This window comes from Ictalurus punctatus, chromosome 9 (genome assembly GCF_001660625.3).
Source record: "Ictalurus punctatus breed USDA103 chromosome 9, Coco_2.0, whole genome shotgun sequence".
Classification (NCBI taxonomy): Eukaryota; Metazoa; Chordata; class Actinopteri; order Siluriformes; family Ictaluridae; genus Ictalurus; species Ictalurus punctatus.
Genome location: NC_030424.2, coordinates 1,187,510 through 1,210,858, shown reverse-complemented (window position 1 = coordinate 1,210,858; position 23,349 = coordinate 1,187,510). Strand labels below are relative to the sequence as shown.

The 23,349-nt window shown below is 45.4% G+C and overlaps 1 protein-coding gene across 6 annotated transcripts; it reads left to right on the top strand.

Annotated features, from left to right (window-relative positions):
* Positions 1-1,712: 1,712 nt before the first annotated feature.
* Positions 1,713-22,435, top strand: dicer1 (dicer 1, ribonuclease type III). Of its 6 annotated transcripts, none has more exons than XM_017477188.3 (30): positions 1,713-1,820; positions 2,311-2,434; positions 5,550-5,601; positions 6,285-6,387; positions 6,564-6,734; positions 6,897-7,050; positions 7,371-7,495; positions 7,953-8,087; positions 8,348-8,508; positions 8,658-8,826; positions 9,125-9,597; positions 9,713-9,845; positions 9,952-10,194; positions 10,277-10,437; positions 10,556-10,688; positions 10,777-10,852; positions 10,938-11,077; positions 11,270-11,449; positions 11,685-11,898; positions 11,998-12,151; positions 12,586-12,768; positions 12,884-12,989; positions 13,116-13,291; positions 13,553-14,324; positions 14,870-15,046; positions 16,193-17,000; positions 17,210-17,478; positions 18,595-18,757; positions 18,921-18,996; positions 20,732-22,435. In XM_017477188.3, exons 5-30 carry the CDS (start codon positions 6,621-6,623, stop codon positions 20,895-20,897), a joined length of 5,661 nt encoding a protein of 1,886 aa, XP_017332677.1. In that variant the 5' UTR covers positions 1,713-1,820; positions 2,311-2,434; positions 5,550-5,601; positions 6,285-6,387; positions 6,564-6,620; the 3' UTR covers positions 20,898-22,435. The 6 variants fall into 6 exon arrangements, with proteins under 6 accessions (XP_017332677.1, XP_047013425.1, XP_017332678.1 ...); XM_047157469.2 differs by having other exon boundaries at positions 5,550-5,606; XM_017477189.3 differs by lacking the exon at positions 2,311-2,434 and having other exon boundaries at positions 14,870-15,022.
* Positions 22,436-23,349: the final 914 nt, after the last annotated feature.

The window sequence follows — 23,349 nt, the reverse complement described above, 5'->3', positions numbered from 1 at the left end:
CTCCGGATCCACAACCAGGATACGTGAATGTTAGAATGTAATGTACAAAAGTGAGAGACTGATTCCGATCCAAGCACAGAGCTGAAGAGTTGAGGGTTAAATGGTTTTCTGGCAGAACTGGGATTTGAACTCATAACCTCTCTGTACTCTTATTTAGAAATCCCCAGATATACTCCATATAGGGCACTCCAGAAAGTGTAGAAACCCTCTCATACCGTACATGGGATAAAGCAGGGCTGGAAATCCCAATCCACCATCACGTTATTTGTATTTATTATTCCGCTCTGTCAGAGCAAAGACCAGGAATAAAAGTGTTCCAATATTATTGCATATGTTTAAACAATGAGCCTGATATTTTAATAGTTCGATTATAAACTAAGTTTGTACTGAAGGGGTGGGTGGAATTGATTTCATTGGTATAGCGGTCCCCTGTTATAAGGAGCCTCAGTTGTGTGACATGAGGTTAATTTGTTGTAAACACCGCCACCCAGTGGTCAGTGAATGAACGACAGCCTCACAGCCATTTTTAGAAGAAATGGTTTAAGATTTGTACACACTGAGGGACAGTGGTCTGTTTATCTAGTGAATAGGACAGTTTTTAGTCATTTCTTTTACCGTGTGGCAGACTAGGAAACCTTTCCTGAACTGTTCCTGTTTTGCATGATGCATCCCATCTACAAGTATAGTTCTAGGATTTTAAAATCTGGTTACAAAAACATAGAAAAATACATTTAAAGATTCCATTACAATTCCACTGAAATAATGATGATAACTTGCATATAAAACCTAAAAAATATTAAACATGACCATGAAATCTAGGCCTGCCTTAATATGTGCCCATTTTCTCTCTCTCTCTCTCTCTCTCTCTCTCTCTCTCTCTCTCTCTCTCTCTCTGAGTCTCTGTCTCTTTTCTATCGTTCTGTTTGTCCCTGTCTGAGTTGTGTTTCTCTGTCTTTCTGAGTGTGTCTCTCTCTCTTCTCTCACATAGGGTGTGTTTGTGTCTATCACTATCTGTCTGTCTCTCTCCATTTTCAAACTGAAATTGAAAATAGAGACACACAAGGTGTGTGTCTCTCTGAGTGTGTGTGTATCTGTCTGTCTGAACATTTCTCTGTCTATCTCCAAGTGTGTCTCTGTGTCTGTGTGTGTCTGTCTGTCTGAATATGTCTCTCTCTCTCTGTTTATCTCCAAGTGTGTGTGTATCTGTCTGTCTGTCTGAATATTTCTCTGTCTATCTCCAAGTGTGTCTCTGTGTCTGTGTGTGTCTGTCTGTCTGAATGTCTCTCTCTGTGTGTGTCTGTCTGTCTGTCTGAATATGTCTCTCTCTCTGTTTATCTCCAAGTGTGTGTGTATCTGTCTGTATATTTCTCTGTCTATCTCCAAGTGTGTCTGTGTGTGTATGTGCGTCTGTCTGTCTGAATCTCTCTCTCTCTCTCTCTCTCTCTCTCTCTCTCTCTGTCATTCTGAATATGTCTCTCTCTCTCTGTGTGTATCTCCAAGTGTGTGTGTGTGTGTGTGTGTGTGTGTGTGTGTCTCTGATCACATTTGCCATGTACAGAACTGACTATTCAACTATTACAGTGCAAGTAAGAAAATAAATAATATGTGGTATCGAGTTCCTTCTCTTTATTCATAACTTTATGCTGGAGTTTATATTAGGATCGGGTAAGGATTTGTAGGTTTCCTGTTTGCTTTGCGTGCGCGCTCTTGCGGCGTGCGCGTGCATGTAACTGTGTTAGCAGTGAGAGGAGGGAATGGAGTGAGAACAGGAGTAACTCGCTTTACTCCACAGCACTAAAGCTACCGAACACACATCATAGGTGAGATTCTCTACTCATACCGAGCACTGTAAACATCTCATTTCATGCACCGGGGCAATAAATAAAAAGAAATGTAGAAATTATAACGGTACCCAGCTAGCTGAACAGGCCAGCGCTGTGACATTTCAGCAAGCTAGCTTAGCGTAGCTTAGCATAGTCACCATCCGCTGTTCACCCAACCGTCGTTTTAATAAGATAATAATAATAATAATAGTGCGCATAAATACAGTGTTTAAGACGCAAATTTAGCTTCTGTGCCATCTTCAACATGAATGACAGGTATTCGCGAGAATAATGATAACATTTTGATAACGTTTCCGTTTTTTTTTTAGTTAGCCTCTTAGCCCACTACGCTAACTATATACATAATAAATAATTGTATAACAAATACTAAATATATAATAAATCTGGGATTGTTTTGAATTCTTTTATTCCTTTTTAGTGGTTAATAATTTCTAGAATAACGCGTTTCACGTTTCTGTTCCCTCAGCATGCTTAATTTCTTCCTCACGCGCACTATCGGCGGATAAGACCAAATAGTGCTCGGCTCCCTGTATTAGTGCCCTCGGTAGGGGTTAACGCTGCGACGTGTCGTGCCCTACCTAGCACACTAGGTGAGTAATTCAGCGCTATTTGGAATTCAGCCCGAGCCGAGGTCGAATTGAGGCCTAAACTTGAAGCAATTCAGTTGCAACTTTTTGTTGTTTTTCTTTTGATTTGATTTGATTTGATTGACGGTTTGTTATGAAGTTCGTGTTGATTTTCTCTTTCATCACCAGTTTCATTCAGGCTTTGAGTTGGCAGACATGTGGTGTTAAAAAGCTGGAAGAAGTTGTACGGGTGCAATGGTCAGGTGTCCATAAACTTTTGACCGTATAACGTATATAAAATTGCTCATAAGGTCACTTGAGGCTCATAAAAGTAAATAAAAGCACAGGTTGTTTTCAGGAAACTCGCGGTGCTGAAGTCTCTTACACAGCACTGACACTGGAGACTCCTTCCATGAATGATAAATAAATGCCTCCTCACACGTCCTTACAGAGTTACACACGTCCACCGTGCCACAAGTCACCGTGTAGGTCGTTACTATAGAAACGATAACGGTAGAACACTGGACAGGTATAAACTCCTGTTCTACAGCTTTCTTTTATTGCGACGTAAAATAATGTAGAAATGATTTTCTCGTCCTCCATCGCTCCCCCCACTCTCTCTCTCTTTTTGTCTCTCTCTCTCTCCCCCCTCTCTGTTTGTCACCCCCCCATTCTCTCTTTCTGTCGCCCCTCTCTGTTTGTCCCCCCCACCCTCTCTGTTTCTGTCTCTCCCTACTCTCTCTTTCTGTCTCTCCATCTCTTTTTATCTTTCTGTCTCTCTCTCCTCCACTCTTTCTCTCTCCTCCCACTGTCTCTCTTTCTCTCTCTCTGTTTTTCTCTGTCTCTTGCTTTCTCTGTCTCTCTCTTTCTCTTTTGCTCTCTCCCCCACTCTTTCTCTCTCTCTCTCTCTCTCTCTCTCTCAATCTCTCACTCACTCCCCCACTCTCTCCCTGTTTCTCCGTCTTTTTCTCTCTCTGTCTCTCCATCTCTTTTTTTCTCTCTCTCTCTCTCAATCTCTTTTTCTCTCTTTCTCTGTCTCGCTCTCTTACTCTCTCTCTCCCCACTCTCTCTCTCTCCGTCTCTCTATCTTTTTTCTCTCTCCACCTCTCTCATTTTCTCTCTCTATATCTGTCTCTCTCTCCCCCTGTCTGAAAGTTCCAGTAAAACTGATACCCCCCGTGTGTGTGTGTGTGTGTGTGTGTGTGTGCTTATATAAAGAGTGATCAGTGCCGTGACCTGCTGTTGTATATTCTACACAAAACCCAACCTAATAACCGAAACTCCCCCAGAGCATGTGGAGAGGTGGAGAGGTGACGATTTGGGCGACGAGCTCCGTCACGTGTAAACGTCTAATCATCCAGGCTTCTCCTTCCTCCAGTCCAGATGAAAGCAGCGTATTATGGCGGCCCGCGCCTGTGCACCACATGTGCTCGACAAATGTTATTTCTTCCAAAATGGATGTGTCGCTGCCTTCAAATGAAGGCGACAGTAATGTAAGCAGGAATGAATTATTGATGAAGGCGTGTGACACGTGTGTTCTGCCTTCGCTTCCTGAATGAGAGAGTGCCTTCGGGGATTTTATTTTTCTTTTCTTTTTCCAAGTGGCAAGTAAATTCTTGGCCTGGATTTTCGGCGTCGAACCGTGGTGCCTGTGATTGCAGGGTGTCTGAACCGTACACAGAACCGTCACGACCTTTAGAAGCTGGGCGTGTTGTTTTAAACCACACTAAAGCCACCGGTCTTTATTTCTCGAATAATCTGTCAACGTCTCTGGTCTGGTGTGTTTGAGGCGAGGAAACCGAATATATGTTTAAAGTGCTTTCCTCAGGCACTGCTGGTAGACCCTGGGTCTGATCTGAAACGGGTCTGGATCCTGGGTCTGATCTGAAACGGGTCTGGGTTTGTTTTTTTAAAAACCCATAAATGAAATGATTCATAAATGGTCGTGAGATTGTGTGTGATATAATAAGGTGAAACCACTTTTATCACACAGATTGTGTCTCCGCATCTCTCTCTCTCTCTCTCTCTCTCTCTCCCTCCCTCCCTCCCTCCCTCCCTCACTGGGCCTGTCTTTTTTTTCTCTGTCGCTCTCCGTGCATCTCTCGCTTTCTCTCTCTCTCTCTATCTCTATCTATCTCACTCACTCACTAGGTCTGTCTTTTTTTTCTCTATTTCTCTCCGTGCATCTCTCTCTCTCTCACTCTCACTCACTCACTCACTCACTCGGTCTGTCTTTTTTTGTCTCTGTCTCTCCGTGCATCACTCTCACTGGGCCTGTCTTTTTGTCTCTGTCTCTCCGTGCATCTCTCTCTCTCTCTCTCTCTCTCTCTCTCGATGTCTCTATATTTGTTTGTGTCTCTCTGTATCTCTTCCTCCATCTCTGTCTACCTCTCTCCCTGTGTCTGTCTGTCTCTGTCTCCCAGTCTTTCTCTCACCCCATCTCTCTCTGTGTCGCTCTCTCGATCTCTCCCCCACTCTCTGTGTCTCTCTATCTCTTTCTCTCTCCATCACTTCTCGCTCTCTTTTTCTCTCTCCATCACTTCTCGCTCTCTTTTTCTCTCTCCATCTTTCTGTCTGTCTCAACCTATCTCCCTCCCTTTCTGTCTCTGTCTCTCTCTTTCTCTCTCTCTCTGTCTCTCTCTCTCTCTCTGTGTGTCTAAGACCCCCAGGACCCCCCCCCCCCCCCCCCTATACAGTGTTGTATCCCCGGTTCTGAGTTTGTCTCTTTATGAGATCCTCAGCTTTAACTCTATCAACATCAGCACTGTTTCCCTGTACGCTTCACTTCACCTGGATCAACATGAAGCACTAACAGGACTACATGTTTATTGTTTTGTATTTTATTTTATTTATTTGTTTTTACACGGATATTACGAGCAGCCCGTGTCGTGTCCTCACCCGGAAAATACGCGAGTTCACGGCAGCCCGACTCGCAGAGCAGAGCGCAGGATTTAACCAGGAGCGAATGCGCCGTGAGCCGAGTCGAAGGCCCGCGTCGTGAGCCGTGATGTTTTACAGCTGTGTTCAGGGAACGCCGCTTACTTGCTCGTTGACAGGCCAGATCCAGATTCCCTGCCATGGACATATTCATAATAATATTCTCTTTGATTTTTATTGGGTGTTTTCTCCTTTTTTTCAGAACATTGGGAAAATCTCATCTGGAGCTGTGACCATCAGCAAGCTGCGTGAGGGTAATGTGCGTCTCTGTGGTTTCGTAAAGCTCTGCCTAAAAATACTTACTATCGGATTTAAACGACCGTGAAATTGGAAACATCCCGATCAGTGCCGTGATAGGAAAATAATCAGCGGCAGCGCGGCGTGATGAAGCCGAGTTACTGCTACCACCCTGAAGTGCATTCTCTCCCTTTATTAACAGCACGACCCAAACGTGTTTTTATTTTTATTTTACATTCTCTTCATACCGCATAATTCGTAATTCATAATTATGTATTTTATCCGTTAAAGAATACGTTATACTTAAAAAAATAAAAATAAATAAAAAATAAAAATTTATTCATTTAAAATGGTGGAAACGTCTACAGGACGAGCGATGCTGTCAATCATGAAACCTTAAAACAAAAGACTGAAGTCTTTCCCCGAGGCACTGTTACAAAGCGCTGCAACTGGAGACTCCTTCCATAAATGATAAACATCTCATAGAGAATTTCAGCATATTAGCAACTGCGCACATTTAAATAAATAAATAAATAAACAACCCTGTTTATATGACCCGTTCGAGCTGTGCCGTTTTAAAAATGTTATCAGCGCTATCTAACCAATCAGATTTGAGAATTCAGCACCATTGCGGTGTAAAATGTATTTATTTTTTGTTCTGTTATGTCATATGACGCACGTTGTGTGTTTTGCACTGTAGATTCGGCGTGTGTTCGCGAGACGAGTGAAGAGCGCCGATGGCGATGATGAAGCCCAGAATAAGTGCTGCCGGGATTCACAGCGCCGTGCCAAACACACACCCTGTAAGTCCGTTCAAAGCACGCTTCCGTTGCCCGGTGGGTTAGTGTTTATACATAAATACATTTCTGAGATATACACCTCTCGAACCAAAAGAAACAAACAAACAAACTGAAGTGAGCCTTTTTATTAATTAAGAGAATGTAAACGAGTCAGTCTGCGCTGTTTTGTGTTTGTGCAGTGAGCTTTGGAAGAGCAGGACGAAATGAGATAAACACTGGATGATCGGAGTCTCAGCATGGCAGGACTGCAGCTGGTGACCCCTGCCTCCTCGCCCATGGGGCCTTTCTTCGGCCTGCCGTGGCAGCAGGAAGCTATCCACGACAACATATACACACCAAGAAAATATCAGGCGAGTCGCGTATTTTTAAGACGTTAATTAATTTCCTCTCCGTTTTTATACGTGTACATGTCGACAACGTGAATACGAGGGATTTTAGTATGTACTGCACGATCTACATTCTCATACGTCTGCGTTTCGTGTGCTTTGTTTGTTTTTCTCCTCCTCCTTCAGGTTGAACTTCTCGAAGCAGCTCTTGAACACAACACTATAGTCTGCTTAAATACCGGCTCAGGGAAGACATTTATCGCAGTGCTTCTTATTAAAGAGCTCTCCCACCAAATCCGCCAGGAGGATGGGAGGAGGACCGTTTTCCTGGTCAATACATGTACGAATATCACGTGATCTGTTTCTTTTATTTATATATATATATATATATATATATATATATATATATATATATATATATATATATATATATAATGTGTGTGTGTGTGTGTGTATATATATATATATATAATGTGTGTGTGTGTGTGTGTATATATATATATATATATATATATATATATATATATGTATATGTGTGTGTGTGTGTGTATATATGTATATACATTTTCATACACGGTGTACGTATACAGTCAAGACTCATGCTGACTCTACCCGCTTTGTTTTTTAACAAATTCATTAACGGGTTTTCTTTGGTCGTAGCGTCATCTGTGGTTCAGCAGGCCTCCACCGTGAGAACCCATTCGGATCTTCGGGTCGGGGAATACGTAGAGAGCTCCAAGTCATGGACAGAGGACACTTGGAATGAAGAGATAAAGGAAAATCAGGTGGGATTTAAATAAATAAATTGATTCGACGTGCTTATTTCTATACACAGTGTAATGTAGGACTGGGCGATTTCATAAAAGAAATTCTATAGGTGACACGCGTCACGACAAACTTTGATGTGGGCTTGAGAAAGGAAGTCTGTTAGGGTGTTGCTCGGCGGTTGCTAGGGTGTTCTGGGTGGTTGCTAGGCTATCAGCTTATAAAGCAAAAGAGTTACTTTTTACTAAATTACTGTGTTAATGATCCAACTGATAACGTGTGATATGTTAATCACTCAGAGCGCTAGGTCTGTGTAACGTGGTTAGCGGTCCAGCGAACAGTTCGGCTCGCTTCAGAGAAAAGTTTTTCGGCCGCTTTAAAACACTGACGAGTTTCTCAGTGTCGTAAGCAGACCCGATCTTACCACCACCACCCTGTCACGTTGTAATCATTTTTTATCTCCTCGTTCTCTGGCAGGTGCTCGTTATGACGTGCAACATCTTCCTGCACATGCTGAGGTTCGGGGTCTTGCCACTATCCCAGATCAACCTGGTCATTTTCGACGAGTGCCACCTCGCAATCACGGACCATCCGTATCGGGACATAATGAAGGTAAAATGACAGAGTGTTCGTTTCGAGAATCTCGTCCCCGCCTTCACGAACAAAGAAACGAATAATATAGGCATCGTCTTGTACTGGAGAGATGTCCGGTTTAATAAGAATGCAAATGTGTATGAATATTAAACCTGATATTGAGTTGATGTATTGTCATATGATAATGTTTTCATTCGGGTGCAATAGTAATATTTACCCCATTGCCCCCCGACCCCCCTCCCGCACTGATTTTAAAGCATTTCTTTATACACTTTTAGAAATGTGAGGAGAGTACAGGCTCCCCACGTATCCTAGGTCTGACCGCTTCCATTCTGAATGGCAAATGTGACCCATCTGACCTGGAGGAGAAGATCCAGAACCTGGAGAAGATCCTCAAGAGCAACGCCGAAACCGCCACCGATCTCGTCGTACTGGACAGGTGCCGCTTATTCACACGATCGGCCAATTTCAGCTGAAGTTTGATAAACCCGGAGGCTATGCCCCCTTCACTCACTGAGACACACACTCTCGATAAACGTTGCGTTATTATTGCACTTTTTTTTCTTCCCCCGATCACGTATAACACAGGTACGCGACCCAGCCTCGAGAGGTGGTGCTGGACTGCGGCCCTTACCAGGATAACAGCGGCCTGTCCGAGAGGCTTCGAAACGAGCTGGACGACGCTCTTCGTTTCCTCAACGATTACAACTTCTCTGCACACCGGGAGGACCGAGACCCCACTTACATCCCCAAACAGGTTCCATTTCTCATTTTTAAACACCTGTGCCAGGAATCAAGAACAGGGAAACGTGGGTGGAGACAGAAATAGTGCAGGCCATTGATTGGTTAAAAGAAATCATCTAAGATGATATATCTACCTAGAAAGACTTTTTTTTTTTAACTGGGCACAAACCACAACAATTGTCGGTAGTACTCGGTTTTTATCTTTCCAAATCTTAAAAAAAAAAAAATTCCATTTCTTTAGGGGTAAATGGAATGGCCTTGTAATGAATCTTCATCCCCGAGACTCGTTTTTTTTCCCTCTGCGTCCATAGGTTCTGAGCGACTGCAGAGCGGTTCTGACCGTGCTTGGCCCCTGGTGCGCGGATAAAGCCGCCGGCATCATGGTGCGTGAGCTGCAGAAGTACATCAAGCACGAGCAGGCAGAGCCGAACCGCAAGTTCCTGCTGTTCGCCGACACCGTCCTGAGGAAACTGCACGCCCTCTGCGAGGAGCGCTTCTCGCCGGCGTCGCTCGACCTCAAGTTCGTCACTCCCAAAGTGATCAAGCTGCTGGAGATCCTGCACGAGTACAAACCCTATGAGAGGCAGCAGTTCGAGAGCGTCGAATGGTACAACAACCGCAACCAAGACAACTACGTTTCGTGGAGCGACTCCGAGGATGAAGACGACGACGAGGAGGTCGAGGCGAAGGAAAAGGCGGAGGCCAACTTCCCCTCGCCCTTCACCAACATTCTCTGCGGTATCGTCTTTGTGGAAAGGCGTTACACGGCGGTCGTTTTAAACAGGTTTGTGCCGCACGGTTATAACATCAGGTGTCTAGAATACGAGCGTGCTTTTAATTTAATTGTCGGTGCAAATACTATTAAAATTCTATCTAACGTTTCTATCTTTTTTCTTCAGGCTTATAAAGGAGGCAGGGAAGCAGGATCCAGAGCTGGCCTACATTAGTAGCAACTTCATCACTGGCCACAGCATCGGCAAGAACCAGCCACGGAACAAGCAGATGGAGGTGGAGTTCAGAAAACAAGAGGAAGTGAGTAAACGTTAAACCTTTTTGTATCGCTTTCCTCTTGGTCAGCCAAGCTCAAACACCTCCTCCTCCTCGCCTTCCTCGTCCTCCTCCTCCTGCTTTCCTTTAGGTACTGAGGAAATTCCGGGCGCACGAAACCAACCTGCTGATCGCCACCAGCATCGTCGAGGAAGGCGTGGACATCCCAAAGTGCAACTTGGTGGTCCGGTTCGACTTGCCCACAGAGTATCGGTCCTACGTGCAATCCAAAGGCCGGGCGCGTGCTCCCGTCTCCAATTACATCATGCTGGCCGACAGCGAACGCACAAAAGCATTCGAGGAGGACCTCAAGACTTACAAGGCCATCGAGAAGGTCAGCGGTTTAGACTTTAGGCAAGGTTTTTAAAAAAAATATATTTTTGAAGGCTTTCAGTTAACGCCGGGTTTTTCGTTAGATTCTCAGGAACAAGTGCTCCAAGTCAGCGGAGCGTAACGAGTGCGAGGCGGAGTCCGTACTGGACGACGATGACGACGATGTCCTCCCTCCGTACTCCTTACGGTCTGACGACGGAGGCCCGAGAGTCACCGTCAACACGGCTATCGGCCACGTTAACCGGTCAGTATTATGGCCGAACGTTCGCACCGGCGATCACGCGTCGATAGAGCACACGCGGGTAAACGGTAATAATGCGGGTTTTTTTTTTTGTTTGTTTTTGTTTTTTTGAATCGTGCAGATATTGCGCAAGACTTCCTAGTGACCCTTTCACACACTTGGCGCCCAAGTGTAAGACGGCAGAGCTGAAAACGGGCGGCTACCAATCCACACTCTTTCTGCCAATCAACTCACCCCTCAGAGAGCCCATTACTGTAAGTAGCATTTAGTTATTTAGCACCTTTTATTTTATATAACGGTTTAACGAAAAGCTTCATGCTCATGATTTACGTGGCGTCGTAGGGACCCCCGATGCCCTGCGCGAGGCTTGCTGAGAAAGCTGTCGCACTTATGTGTTGTGAGAAACTTCACAAAATAGGTACGCGCATTTTTTTTCCCCCCCACTGTCTTCCTGGAGCAGGTGAGCGAGAACCTTTGCGTGCTAATCCTCTGTCTGTCTTCAGGTGAGCTGGACGATCATTTAATGCCGGTGGGAAAAGAGACTGTGAAATATGAAGAGGAGCTGGACTTGCATGACGAAGAGGAAACCGAAGTTCCAGGCAGGCCAGGCTCCACTAAGAGGAGACAGTGCTACCCCAAAGCTGTGAGCACGCCAAAAAAACGTATCAGTGTAAAAGTAAATCAGAATCAGCCATCCAGGATGAGATCAATTTGAGTTAGGGCTACTCTGGAACGAAAAACTTAGCCTCGGAAACGTGTTAACATTTTTTAAAAAAAGTTTATATTTATTATATATGAATATTTACATTTGCGTGTGTGTCTTTTGTGCGCTCAGATCCCAGAATGCCTGCGAGGCAGTTACCCCGTACCGGAGCAGTCTTACTATCTCTACGTGATCGGGATGGTTCTGACCACACCCCTTCCAGACGAACTCAATTTCCGCCGGAGAAAGCTGTACCCTCCCGAGGACACCGCCAGATGCTTTGGCATTCTCACGGCTAAACCCATACCTCATGTACGTGCACTTCTCCTTTTATTATCATTATTATTTTATTTTTAAAAAAGTAAGATCCGCCTTCATTGGAGTTTTGGGGATTTAAACGAGAATAAAACGTCTTAAGAAAATGACAGCGATACACTGATGCAGATGTTGAACCTAAGTGAACTTAGTCAAATGGTCCTCTAGCTAGGACCTGTTCCGTAGTTTAACACTTCAAAAAATCTATCTATTTATTTATGGTGCATTCCAGATTCCTCATTTCCCCGTGTATACCCGCTCCGGTGAAGTGACCATCTCCATAGAGCTGCTGAAGTCGGGCTTCACTCTGAGCTCGTCCCAGCTGGAGCTCATCACTCGCCTGCACCAGTACATCTTCTCTCACATCCTCCGCCTGGAGAAACCCGCGCTGGAGTTCAGGCCCACCGAGGCCGACTCGGCCTACTGCGTCCTACCTCTCGACGTGGGTGAGTGCGCTTCCTGTCCACACCATTCGATAAGACAGTGGTTATGAATCATGGATTTATTGATTTATTTTGGTGAGAATCTGAACCTTTGTTTTCCAGTCGGGGGTTCCAGTACTTTGGATATGGACTTCAAGTTCATGGAGGATATTGAGAAATCCGAAGCGCGGATCGGCATTCCGAATACTCAGTACACGAAGCAGAACCCGTTTACTTTCCGACTGGAGGACTACCAGGACGCTGTCATCATTCCAAGGTGGGATGGAAAAAGTTAATCCTTTGTGACGAAGCCTTTCGATATGTAATCAGTGATTTGACGTATGAAAGATACCTTTAATGCATCTAGCGATTTATGATGGCAGTAAAAATGTAAGACAGTATTGTGAAGGGGGGGGGGGGGGGGGGGAAACCCACTCTAAATACTCCCAATATTAGTGCTGAGAAGTGGGAGGGCACACGGCTTTGTCTGAGACTAGCAGACACACAGGCCACACCCACTCCACTGAAACCTATATGCATGGAGGACAAGTCACGTCTCCTTCACTGAGACTGACAGGCACAAAGGCCACACCTCCTTCACTTAAAAAAAAAAATGTTCATACTGTTCACCTTAAACTGCTGTTTTAAAATGTTTTCTATAGAATTATCATTATTATTATTATTTTTTTTTTTTTTTTAATTCTCTCTCAGGTATCGTAATTTCGACCAGCCGCATCGCTTCTACGTCGCCGACGTCTACACCGACCTCACGCCTCTCAGTAAATTCCCCTCGCCAGAGTACGAGACATTCGCCGAGTACTACAAAACCAAGTACAACCTGGACCTGTCCAATGTCAACCAGCCCCTTTTAGATGTGGACCACACATCCTCCAGGTGGGACTTCGAACCCAGGGGTGGGGGGAAACCTCTGGAATTCCTCTCTTTGCGTTAGGGAACTCCCATTTAAAGAAGTGCACACTTTTTTTTTGTTTGTTTGTTTGTTTCTCAGACTGAACCTTTTAACCCCTCGGCACCTGAATCAAAAAGGCAAAGCGCTCCCTCTCAGCAGCGCAGAGAAGAGGAAGGCCAAGTGGGAGAGCCTGCAAAACAAACAGGTATTCATTCCAAACAGGTTTTCAGTCTTATCGAGCTGGCGCTGATGGTTTCCTGCTTAATTTATATACACCCTGGTGTTCTGTTCGTAAAGAATATAGAAAGACTTTGACCCGTCATCTTTTCAGATTTTAGTTCCCGAACTGTGCGCCATTCACCCCATCCCTGCTTCTCTGTGGAGAAAAGCCGTGTGCCTTCCCAGCATCCTCTACAGGCTGCACTGCCTCCTGACAGCCGAGGAACTTCGGGCTCAGACGGCCGTCGACGCCGGAGTAGGGGCTCGGAGCCTGCCGCCCGGCTTCAGGTCAGTCCGTCGCCTGTAGAGCTCAGAGATAACGATGATCCACAGTGTCGTGGTCTCTGATACACCGTATTTGTGTAGGGAAACTGAGCCGATGTCGCACGTAAACATTACAGGAAGTAATCCAGTCAGTTCGACTTCCTCTGTGTCGGAGATTTGATCGTGTGTAAACGTTTTCAGGGCTAAACATGTACATTTACAAAACCTTTTAGCGATTTCGCTCGTGTTATTCATGTTTAAAGTAAATCTCATGGATTTCCGCAGGTATTCCAATCTAGACTTTGGATGGAAGAAATCCATCGACAGCAAGTCGTTTATTTCCTGTCCCAGCACCTGCACAGAGGAGGACGACGACGACGACGATGATGAAGACGACGACGATCACTGTAAGCACGCTGCTAGCTCAGCAGCCCCAGATCGCACTGCCCAGGATGACCTCGGCGCCGGCTCGTCGGAGCCCAGAGAGGAGGGCTCCGTCTCGCAGGAGAACTGCGACGCGCCAGATGTAAAGCTAGAGATGTGTGCACACAGAGTCCGGCTATCAGAAGAACACAGGAGCGTGTGCGAACGCTCCATGAACCTCAGCGACGGCCATGATGTTTTTCTAAACTGCCAGCTAGCAAGCGACGTATCGACACAAACCACTACCTCAGTTCCGAGTGGCGAGCGCCAGGACGGCCATGAATGTAACCCGGACGAGAAATCCGATTTCCTCGACGGACGTGTGAAGAAACCTACCTCAGAGCGTCGGCTCGCTTGTGGAACGCCAACCAGCACCGAAGCACCTTCATCAACTGCGTCGTCGACGTCAGCACCCGAGACCGTCGCGCTACCCGGGGACTGTGTAAAAGCTCTGGGCCCAAACCCGGGTCTCATCCTGCAGGCCCTGACCCTCTCGAACGCCAGCGACGGGTTTAATCTGGAGCGTTTGGAGATGCTGGGTGACTCTTTCCTCAAACACGCCATCACCACCTACCTGTTCTGCACTTACCCTGACGCCCACGAGGGACGGCTCTCCTACATGAGGAGCAAGAAGGTAAGAAGTCGCACGCCGGTCATGATTAATCAAACTCGGAGGAGTTTCATCAGTTCAGCTCTCTCTCTCTCTCTCTCTCTCTCTCTCTCTCTCTCTCTCTCTTTTTCTTTCTTTTTCTTAAGTAACAGTGCGTTTTTTAATTTAATTACACGGAGTGCTAAAGTGAGTCTAAATTGCATTAGACATTTGAGCATTTATTTAGGAAACTGGAAAGTGCCGACTTATAAACACAGAATGGAAAAACAATCCAAGCAATATTTCCACTGTGTCATTTTCATATATATATATGCCAAGAATACAATTCTGAAATTCTAGGCAAAAAGTGCGTCTACTTTGAAGATGCTAAAATACTCAGTTATTTTGATTTATTTTGGATTTTTTTATCACGACATAATTCCCATAGTTCCATTTGTGTTATTCCAGAGTTTTGATGACTTTTTTATTATTATTATTATTCTAAAATGTGGAGAAAAAAACAACAACTTTTGTGTATGTAAACTTTTGACTTTGTGTGTATGTGTGTACATTGTAATTTTTTTCTCTAGGTCAGTAACTGTAACCTATACCGCCTGGGGAAGAAGAAAGGTCTGCCCAGTCGGATGGTGGTCTCCATCTTTGATCCGCCGGTCAACTGGCTTCCCCCAGGCTACGTGGTGAACCAGGACAAGAGCACCACCGACAAGTGGGACTCGGATGAGGTCGGTCTCCCACAGCTCGCGCTGGTTTGTTTTGCTCTGCACGCTTCACTTAACTCAGTATCAACATGCATCTTCACGCACGATTACCCAGCCGCTTTGTCCGCCGTGGGCTATTAAGAACATTTAGGCCTTTATTTGGGAGCGGGACTTTCTCTGTCTGCCGCCAGGGGGCGCATTCATCCTTCCTGGCCACGCTTCGAGGACAGAATTTTATTTATTTATTTATTTATTTTATTTCCTCCCCGTGTTGTAGATCAGGCCGACCGGAGTGAGTGAGACATTTAACACGCAGTTTAACACGCAGTTTAACACGTGTCTTTATTGGAGCCAGTTAAAGGTCTGCCGCATGAGCGGGTCGATAAATTTCCGCGTAAGTACTACTATAACATGGCTAGATTTATAAAAAAAAAAAAGGGAAGATTCGGAATGAAACGATTTATTGAAGTTTTAGAAGAACATGATCGAATCAGTTGGTTTCAAGCACGTATTACATGTTCTAGTTGAGTTTTGTGTGTGTGAAACATGTGTTATTAATCAGAGTGCCTTCCAAAAAAAAAAAAAAGTGAAAAGGAAAAAAAAAAACGCATCAATCAGAAATCGGTAGGAAAACGTCGAACGTTCGCCCACGCTTTTCGAGTGGGCGTTTTGGAGCCGGCGTGTGTGTGTTGGGTCGCTCGGTGCGGTTTAGGCTGCTCGTGTGTCGGCTGAGATTACGCCGGTTTCGTCTGAAGCTGACTCATTCTCAGCGTCAGCTCTCTCCATATTATTACAATATTAGATGTCAGGGCTGTTAACGTTTTTAATGAATATTCATCAGAATCTTTCCCACATGGTCAACTTTATGGTGTACTAACGCTGTAAAGATGATATTCAGGATGCGTGTCAGCTATTGGATGGCGTTCGAGCCGATGACTCATGGCGTGGTACAGCCAGGCTCTGCCTGTACATATAAAACCCTCCTGGGTTTATTTAATACAGCGTCTTTAACCGAAACACTAACCGTAATCGTCGCAAATCCCTCTCTGCGACTGTTGTTGCTGTGAACGAGTGCCGGGTTTTTCAGAGTCGTTGGCCTGTTGAAAAGGGATATTCCACTCGACCGCTTTTCTTCCAGAAATTACTCCCTTTTTTAACGCTTTGTTTGTTTTTCCACAAATCCTTCTTTTTTAGGCGAAAGAAGACCTGGCCAACGGAAAGGCCACCAAGGACGACTTTGACGAGGACGAGGATGACGCGGACTACGACGAGGACCTGATGTGGAAGGAGCCCAAGGACGAGGTGAACGTCGAGGACGACTTGGAGTACTACCACGAGCACATCAAGTTCATCGACACCATGCTGATCGGCTCCGGCGCCTTCGGGAAGAAGTTCCCCCTCGGCGACTTCCCTTTCGAGCCCAGCGGCGATTGGAAAGCACCCAAGAAGGCGACGTGCGCGTCGGACGGCGGCCACGACGACTTTGACTACAGTTCCTGGGATGCCATGTGCTACCTGGACCCGAGCAAGGCGGCCGAAGAGGACGAGTTCGTCGTGGGTTTCTGGAACCCGGCCGAGGAGAGCTGCGGAGCTCAAACGGCCAAGCAGTGCATCTCGTACGACCTGCACACGGAGCAGTGCATCGCCGACAAGAGCATCGCCGACTGCGTGGAGGCCCTGCTCGGCTGCTACCTGACCAGCTGCGGGGAGAGAGCCGCCCAGATGTTCCTCTGCTCGCTCGGCCTCAAGGTGCTGCCCGTGAAGAAGAGGATCGAGACGAAGAATGAAGGCGTCGGCGGAGAAAGCCACTCGGAAGACGAGTACGGCTGGCTACAGATCCCAGCACGCTGCATGTTCGAGCACCCGGACGCCCAGCGCACCCTCGACCACTTGATCTCAGGTTTTGAAAACTTCGAGAAGAAAATCAACTACGTGTTCAAAAACAAGGCCTACCTCCTGCAGGCCTTCACGCACGCCTCGTACCATTACAACACCATCACAGGTCGAGTGTCTGAAAAAAACACAGGATAAAACACGCATAGCGTACATGTTTATTTCATATTGTGATACGTACAGGGAAATAAATAGCTCTCTCTGTATAAAAAAATAATAATAAATAAATAAATAATTTAAGGCGACCTCATTCGTCAGGTCGTACGAATTCGTTGTTGCGTTGCGATTTACTCCTGTGTCTCCTCTATGCGAGTGCAGATTGTTACCAGCGGCTGGAGTTCCTGGGCGACGCGATTTTAGACTACCTCATAACGAAGCACCTTTACGAAGACCCGCGGCAGCACTCTCCCGGCGTCCTGACCGACCTGCGCTCCGCGCTCGTCAACAACACCATCTTCGCGTCGCTCGCCGTCAAATACGACTACCACAAGTACTTCAAAGCCGTCTCGCCCGAGCTGTTCCACGTCATCGACGATTTTGTGCAATTTCAGCTGGAGAAGAACGAAATGCAAGGCATGGACTCTGAGGTCAGTAGCTTCAAGAACATTTCACAAAAAATTAGGTTAATTGGCAGCAGGTCAGTAAGATGATTGGGTTTAAAGAGAGTATCTTAGAGAGGCGGAGTCTCTCAGAAGTAAAGCCGGTATGGAATCTGGATGGAAGAATATGTCTTGCCTATTGCGTTCCGTTTTTATTCACGTCTTACGCACAGTGTCCCAACTTTTTTGGAATTGGGGCTGTACACCGATCAGCCATGACGTTAAAACCGCTGACGGGTGGCGTGAATGACATCCGATTTTCTCGTTACGATGGCGCCCGTCCAGGTGCGGGACGCGTCAGGCAGCGAGCGGACAGTCGGTTCTCGAAGTCGACGTGTTGGAAGCAGAAAAAACGAGCGAGCGTAAGGATCTGAGAGATCTCTCTGTAGTTATGTAGTACTCCAGAGTGTGTTTCCCTCGCAGCACACAGTGTGTACATTGTTTTGAGTGCAGCAGCTGTTGATAAATACGTTCCTTCGAGAGCCCTCGGAAATGTCATGCCAACATCGGCAGTGTGAATCTGTTCTCTATATTTATTTGTTTTTCTTTCATTTCTTTCACTAGGATTGGGAGGGGGGGGTTCACTTGGATTGAATTTCATTTTGAAATGGTTATTTTGGCCCTGACCATAACCTTGTTTTGCTGCAAGGCATTTTTATGCCTCAGGGACAACTTTGGATGCTGTATGAGGAGAAGCAAATTCATTAAACGGTTGTAACGTTACCCTTAATTACACAGCCGAGTAGCATCGTCTCCAGTAGACTCCGGAGCACGACAGACGGGGCTTTTGTTAAGTCCGACGTTAAACGTAATTGAGGACAGATCATGTTTTGGCCCGTGATGTATGACCAATTCTGAACCCGAGTGCTTATTTATTGGGTGGAAGATATGGGAAAGAACAGAAGGAAAAAAAAACCCACCGCTCCATATTCTACACTATCCGAGCTATTTTCACTGCATATAACGTTTTCATCTATTTGCAGCGTTCGGTTAATTTAAAACGAGTCTGCCGTACGGCAATGCAGTTCTGCTCCTGTGAGAAAACTCTGCCACGAAAGAGGGGGAAAAAAAAACCCACCCCGCAATCACTTTTCTCCCTTTCAGCTGCGTCGATCCGAAGAAGACGAAGAGAAAGAGGAGGATATTGAGGTCCCCAAAGCAATGGGGGACATCTTCGAATCACTAGCCGGGGCAATTTACATGGATAGCAAGATGTCACTCGAGACCGTTTGGCAAGTGTATTATCCAATGATGAGGCCACTGATAGGTAAGGACGAGACGCGTACAGTCGTCGAATCACGTCTGCATGTTGTATAGCTTGATTGTCCGTCAGCTCGTGTGGCGAGGGCCTTAAACATGGTTATCTTTCGAATGCACTGATTTGTACGTATGATGAGTTGTCCTATTGAAAGGTCGGGTTTGTTTTGCAGAGAAATTCTCCGCCAACGTCCCTCGGTCGCCCGTGCGAGAGCTGCTGGAGATGGAACCCGAGACCGCCAAATTCAGGTGTGGCTCTTTAGTGCTCTGTACGTACGTACGCACGTCTTGGTTGTGAACAAGTTCGGTTCTGAAAATCGTTGTCTACTGAAGTAATAAAAGTATTGAAATGTGAGGAATGTGTTTGTGACGGTGTGCTCGACCCTTTTGTCTTTACTTTCTGATGCTAAACGCATCAGTGGGGACGGGGTGAGTCTGGGGTGTGAAGGTTAGAGGCTTATGTATTGGCCAGTGTTGTGTATAAGGAGTTATGAATATGGTGTTGAGGTTAGTGGTTATGTGCAGGATGTTGAAGTTAGGTTGTAGGATATTAAGCTTTGTGGTTTTATATAGGGTGCTTGTTTTAGTTATAGAATGAGGTTAGGTGTAGAGTGTAGGTTGTTGGGATGGGTAGGGGGTAATGTGTGTAAAGGGTGTTAAGGTTAGTGGTAGGGTGTAGGTTGTTGGATGGTTAGGGGATAGAGTGTAGGTTGTTGACCCGGGTAGGGTGTAGGTTGTTGGGGTGGTTAGGGGGTAGGGTGTTGGATGGTTAGGGGGTAGAGTGTAGGTTGTTGAGGGGGTTAGAGTGTAGGTTGTTGGATGGTTAGGGGGTAGAGTGTAGGTTGTTGAGGGGGTTAGAGTGTAGGTTGTTGGATGGTTAGGGGGTAGAGTGTTGGATGGTTAGGGGGTAGAGTGTAGGTTGTTGAGGGGGTTAGAGTGTAGGTTGTTGGATGGTTAGGGGGTAGAGTGTTGGATGGTTAGGGGATAGAGTGTAGGTTGTTGAGGGGTGTAGGTTATTGGATGGTTAGGGGGTAGAGTGTTGGATGGTTAGGGGATAGAGTGTAGGTTGTTGAGGGGGTAGGGGGTAGGTTGTTGAGGGGGTTAGAGTGTAGGTTGTTGGATGGTTAGGGGGTAGGGGGTAGAGTGTTGGATGGTTAGGGGGTAGAGTGTAGGTTGTTGAGGGGGTTAGAGTGTAGGTTGTTGGATGGGTAGGGGGTAGAGTGTTGGATCGTTAGGGGATAGAGTGTAGGTTGTTGAGGGGGTAGGGTGTAGGTTGTTGAGGGGGTTAGAGTGTAGGTTGTTGGATGGTTAGGGGGTAGAGTGTTGGATGGTTAGGCGATAGAGTGTAGGTTGTTGAGGGGTGTAGGTTATTGGATCGTTAGGGGGTAGAGTGTTGGATGGTTAGGGGATAGAGTGTAGGTTGTTGAGGGGGTAGGGTGTAGGTTGTTGGATGGTTAGGGGGTAGAGTGTAGGTTGTTGAGGGGGTTAGAGTGTAGGTTGTTGGATGGTTAGGGGGTAGGGGGTAGAGTGTTGGATGGTTAGGGGATAGAGTGTAGGTTGTTGAGGGGGTAGGGTGTAGGTTGTTGAGGGGGTTAGAGTGTAGGTTGTTGGATGGTTAGGGGGTAGGGGGTAGAGTGTTGGATGGTTAGGGGATAGAGTGTAGGTTGTTGAGGGGTGTAGGTTATTGGATGGTTAGGGGGTAGAGTGTTGGATGGTTAGGGGATAGAGTGTAGGTTGTTGAGGGGGTAGGGTGTAGGTTGTTGGATGGTTAGGGGGTAGAGTGTAGGTTGTTGGATGGTTAGGGGGTAGAGTGTAGGTTGTTGGATGGTTAGGGGGTAGAGTGTTGGATGGTTAGGGGGTAGAGTGTTGGATGGTGAAGGGGTAGGGTGTAGGTTGTTGGGGTGGGTAGGGGGTAGGTTGTGTATAGGGTGTTAAGGCTAGTGGCAGTAGTTGATTTAAGCCTGCGTGTGTGTTTCTCTGGCAGTCCGGCTGAGAGGACGTATGATGGGAAGGTTCGCGTGACTGTGGAGGTGGTGGGAAAAGGAAAGTTTAAAGGAGTTGGACGGAGCTATCGCATCGCTAAATCAGCAGCGGCACGGCGCGCCCTGCGCAGCCTCAAAGCCAATCAACCTCAGGTCCAGAACAGCTGAGCTACACACACAGACATACATACACCGGCCCTCTGCGACACTCTGAAGCCTCTTCATGGGCCGCCTTCATTCTGTGTCCTCCACTGAGAGAAATTACCATCGACATCCTCCGAGAGAAATTACCATCGACATCCTCCGAGAGAAATTACCATCGACATCCTCCGAGGCTTCAGACTGAATTCATGGGTTCCATTGTTTTTTTTGTTTCTTTCTTTGCGCAAACACAATCTTTACCTTTTTATTTCCTCCACGCTGTTTGATCACAAGACTGCTTTATTCTGTAAGTGTTACAGGTCAGGTGTCTGCTCTTTGTCCTTTTTTTTTTTGTATTATTTCCTTTAAAGAAAATCTCCTGCTTTGTTGGTATTGCGTAATCAGCGTATGCTTTAGAGTAGTGTTAGACTGTATATAGTTCAAACGAAAACTATACATTTAAATGAGAGGGAAAAGAAAAAATGGACAAAAACGCTAAACTCCTCACAGTCTGTGCACTAGTGCCAGTTTTTGAACCTTCTTTTTTTTTTTTTAAACTGCTTCGATGAAGAGAGCACGAGAAAGAGAGAACACAGCGGGAGAGAGAACACGGAGCGAGAGAGAGAGAGAACACGGAGCGAGAGTGGCGTTTTCCTCGGTCTTGAGACGCTGTCCTTAAACTACATTGCACTTATTTCGTTCTGTTCCGCTCAGTCACGTACATTTCATCTGATCGGCACCAAATTCATCGAGTGTAGTGTTTTTAGATAGAAAGACCCTCCTTTAACATTCCCACTTACTGTAATTCAGCGTTTTAAAACAAATTATTATTATTTTATAAAGGAACGAACATGCTAATGCACAGAACAGGGAACCGCATGTGCACAGGGCTGATTGGTAGCCGTTCACTTTCCACCACTGCTAACAGCATTAGCGTGTCTGATCTTTTCATTTAGAAGCACGATGCATGTTTTTATAGCTGTGTAGACCAACTGGATGGATTCTATTAAATATGACTAAATCTTAATAGAGCTACCCATATATAAACCATTATATACAGAGGACAATATTAAGCGTTTATTACTGTGTGGGGTTTCTGGGTTTCAGGAACCTTTTTTTGATACCAGGAACGATTTTTTTTTTTTTTTTTTTTTTTAGGTTCAGTCGGACGATCGTCGCGAGGATTAGACGTCACCGCGTCGACCGGTTTTTTTTTTTTTTAGTTTTAATCTTAGGACACAAAAACGACATATCGCTCGGGAAATATGCTGCAGATTTTATACAGGAAAAAAAAAAAGAGAGAATAAAAGCTCGGACACTTCTGTAAGACACAGAGCACCTTTACGTACCGATGTTGTAATCATATTCATTCACCTCACCAAAGTGATGCGACGCGATGCTGCGCCAGTGAACGCGTTCCTCCGTGATTTCACTCGCCTCGAGACGTGGAAACCAGCCTTTCGTTTTATGCGTGTCGTCTCACGTATTTGTCTTCATATTAATAGGCTTTTTTTTTTTTTTTTTCCTCAAATACCTCAGTTAATTGCATGCATGTTCTTTTTCTTTTCTTTCTTTTTTTTTTTTTTTTTTTTTTTTTTTTGGTGCTATGTTTATTATTATTATTATTATTATTATTATTATTATTAAGCTTGAATTTCTCATCTTTTTTTGCACTGTAACTATAATACCTCTTTATTTGACCTAAATCATGGGTTTGCTCATCCTGTTCTGGCAGCAGTCAAGTTGTAGAGGTCAGCTTCATCATTTCCCGTTTATTTTATTATTTTTTTTTTTTATTAAATGCTTGAAATTGTGGGCAGAAAAGCTGCGAGAAGTTCTCTGCACATAAATAACCTTCAGCTTTTTTTTTTTTTTTTTTTTCTCCTCCCGTAGTTTGACAGACAAACCGCACATAAGCTTCGGCTTCAGTGCGTCTGTGTGGAACTCCTCCTTTTTAATCAAACCAGTGGGAAGGGTTGCTTAACACTTGTGGAAATCAACAGATTGCACTCTAATCTGCTTCCTTAACACGTATACAAGCCATGTTTCCCTCCTTTCCTTTCAGTCTTTAAGTCTTATTAACATGCCACCTTTCATTTGTGCTTTTTTTTCTTTCACTTGTTTACTTTTTGCTCAACTGTGGAGGCAAAACAAAATGCAAACCCCGTCAATCGAGCTGTAGGCTATAATTAATCGTTGCAATGTTGGGCTTGTGTTGTTTTTTTTTTTTGGTTGATTTTCATGTCACATGAACTACCTGACTCAGTGAAGAGGATGGCTGTGATTCCTGTTTGGTACCTCCCGTTCTGCGCTCTGCTGTTTTTGTTTTTGTTTTTGTTTTGCAGCACGGCTGGAATTATTCCTGAAGTGAAATCTCGCAGGTGACTCTACCTCACAAAACACCCTGTGTGACGAGTTTAAAACGATAGCAATGTTATTTGTTGATGGAGCTGTAATCTATCAGACGTAAATAAGGTGT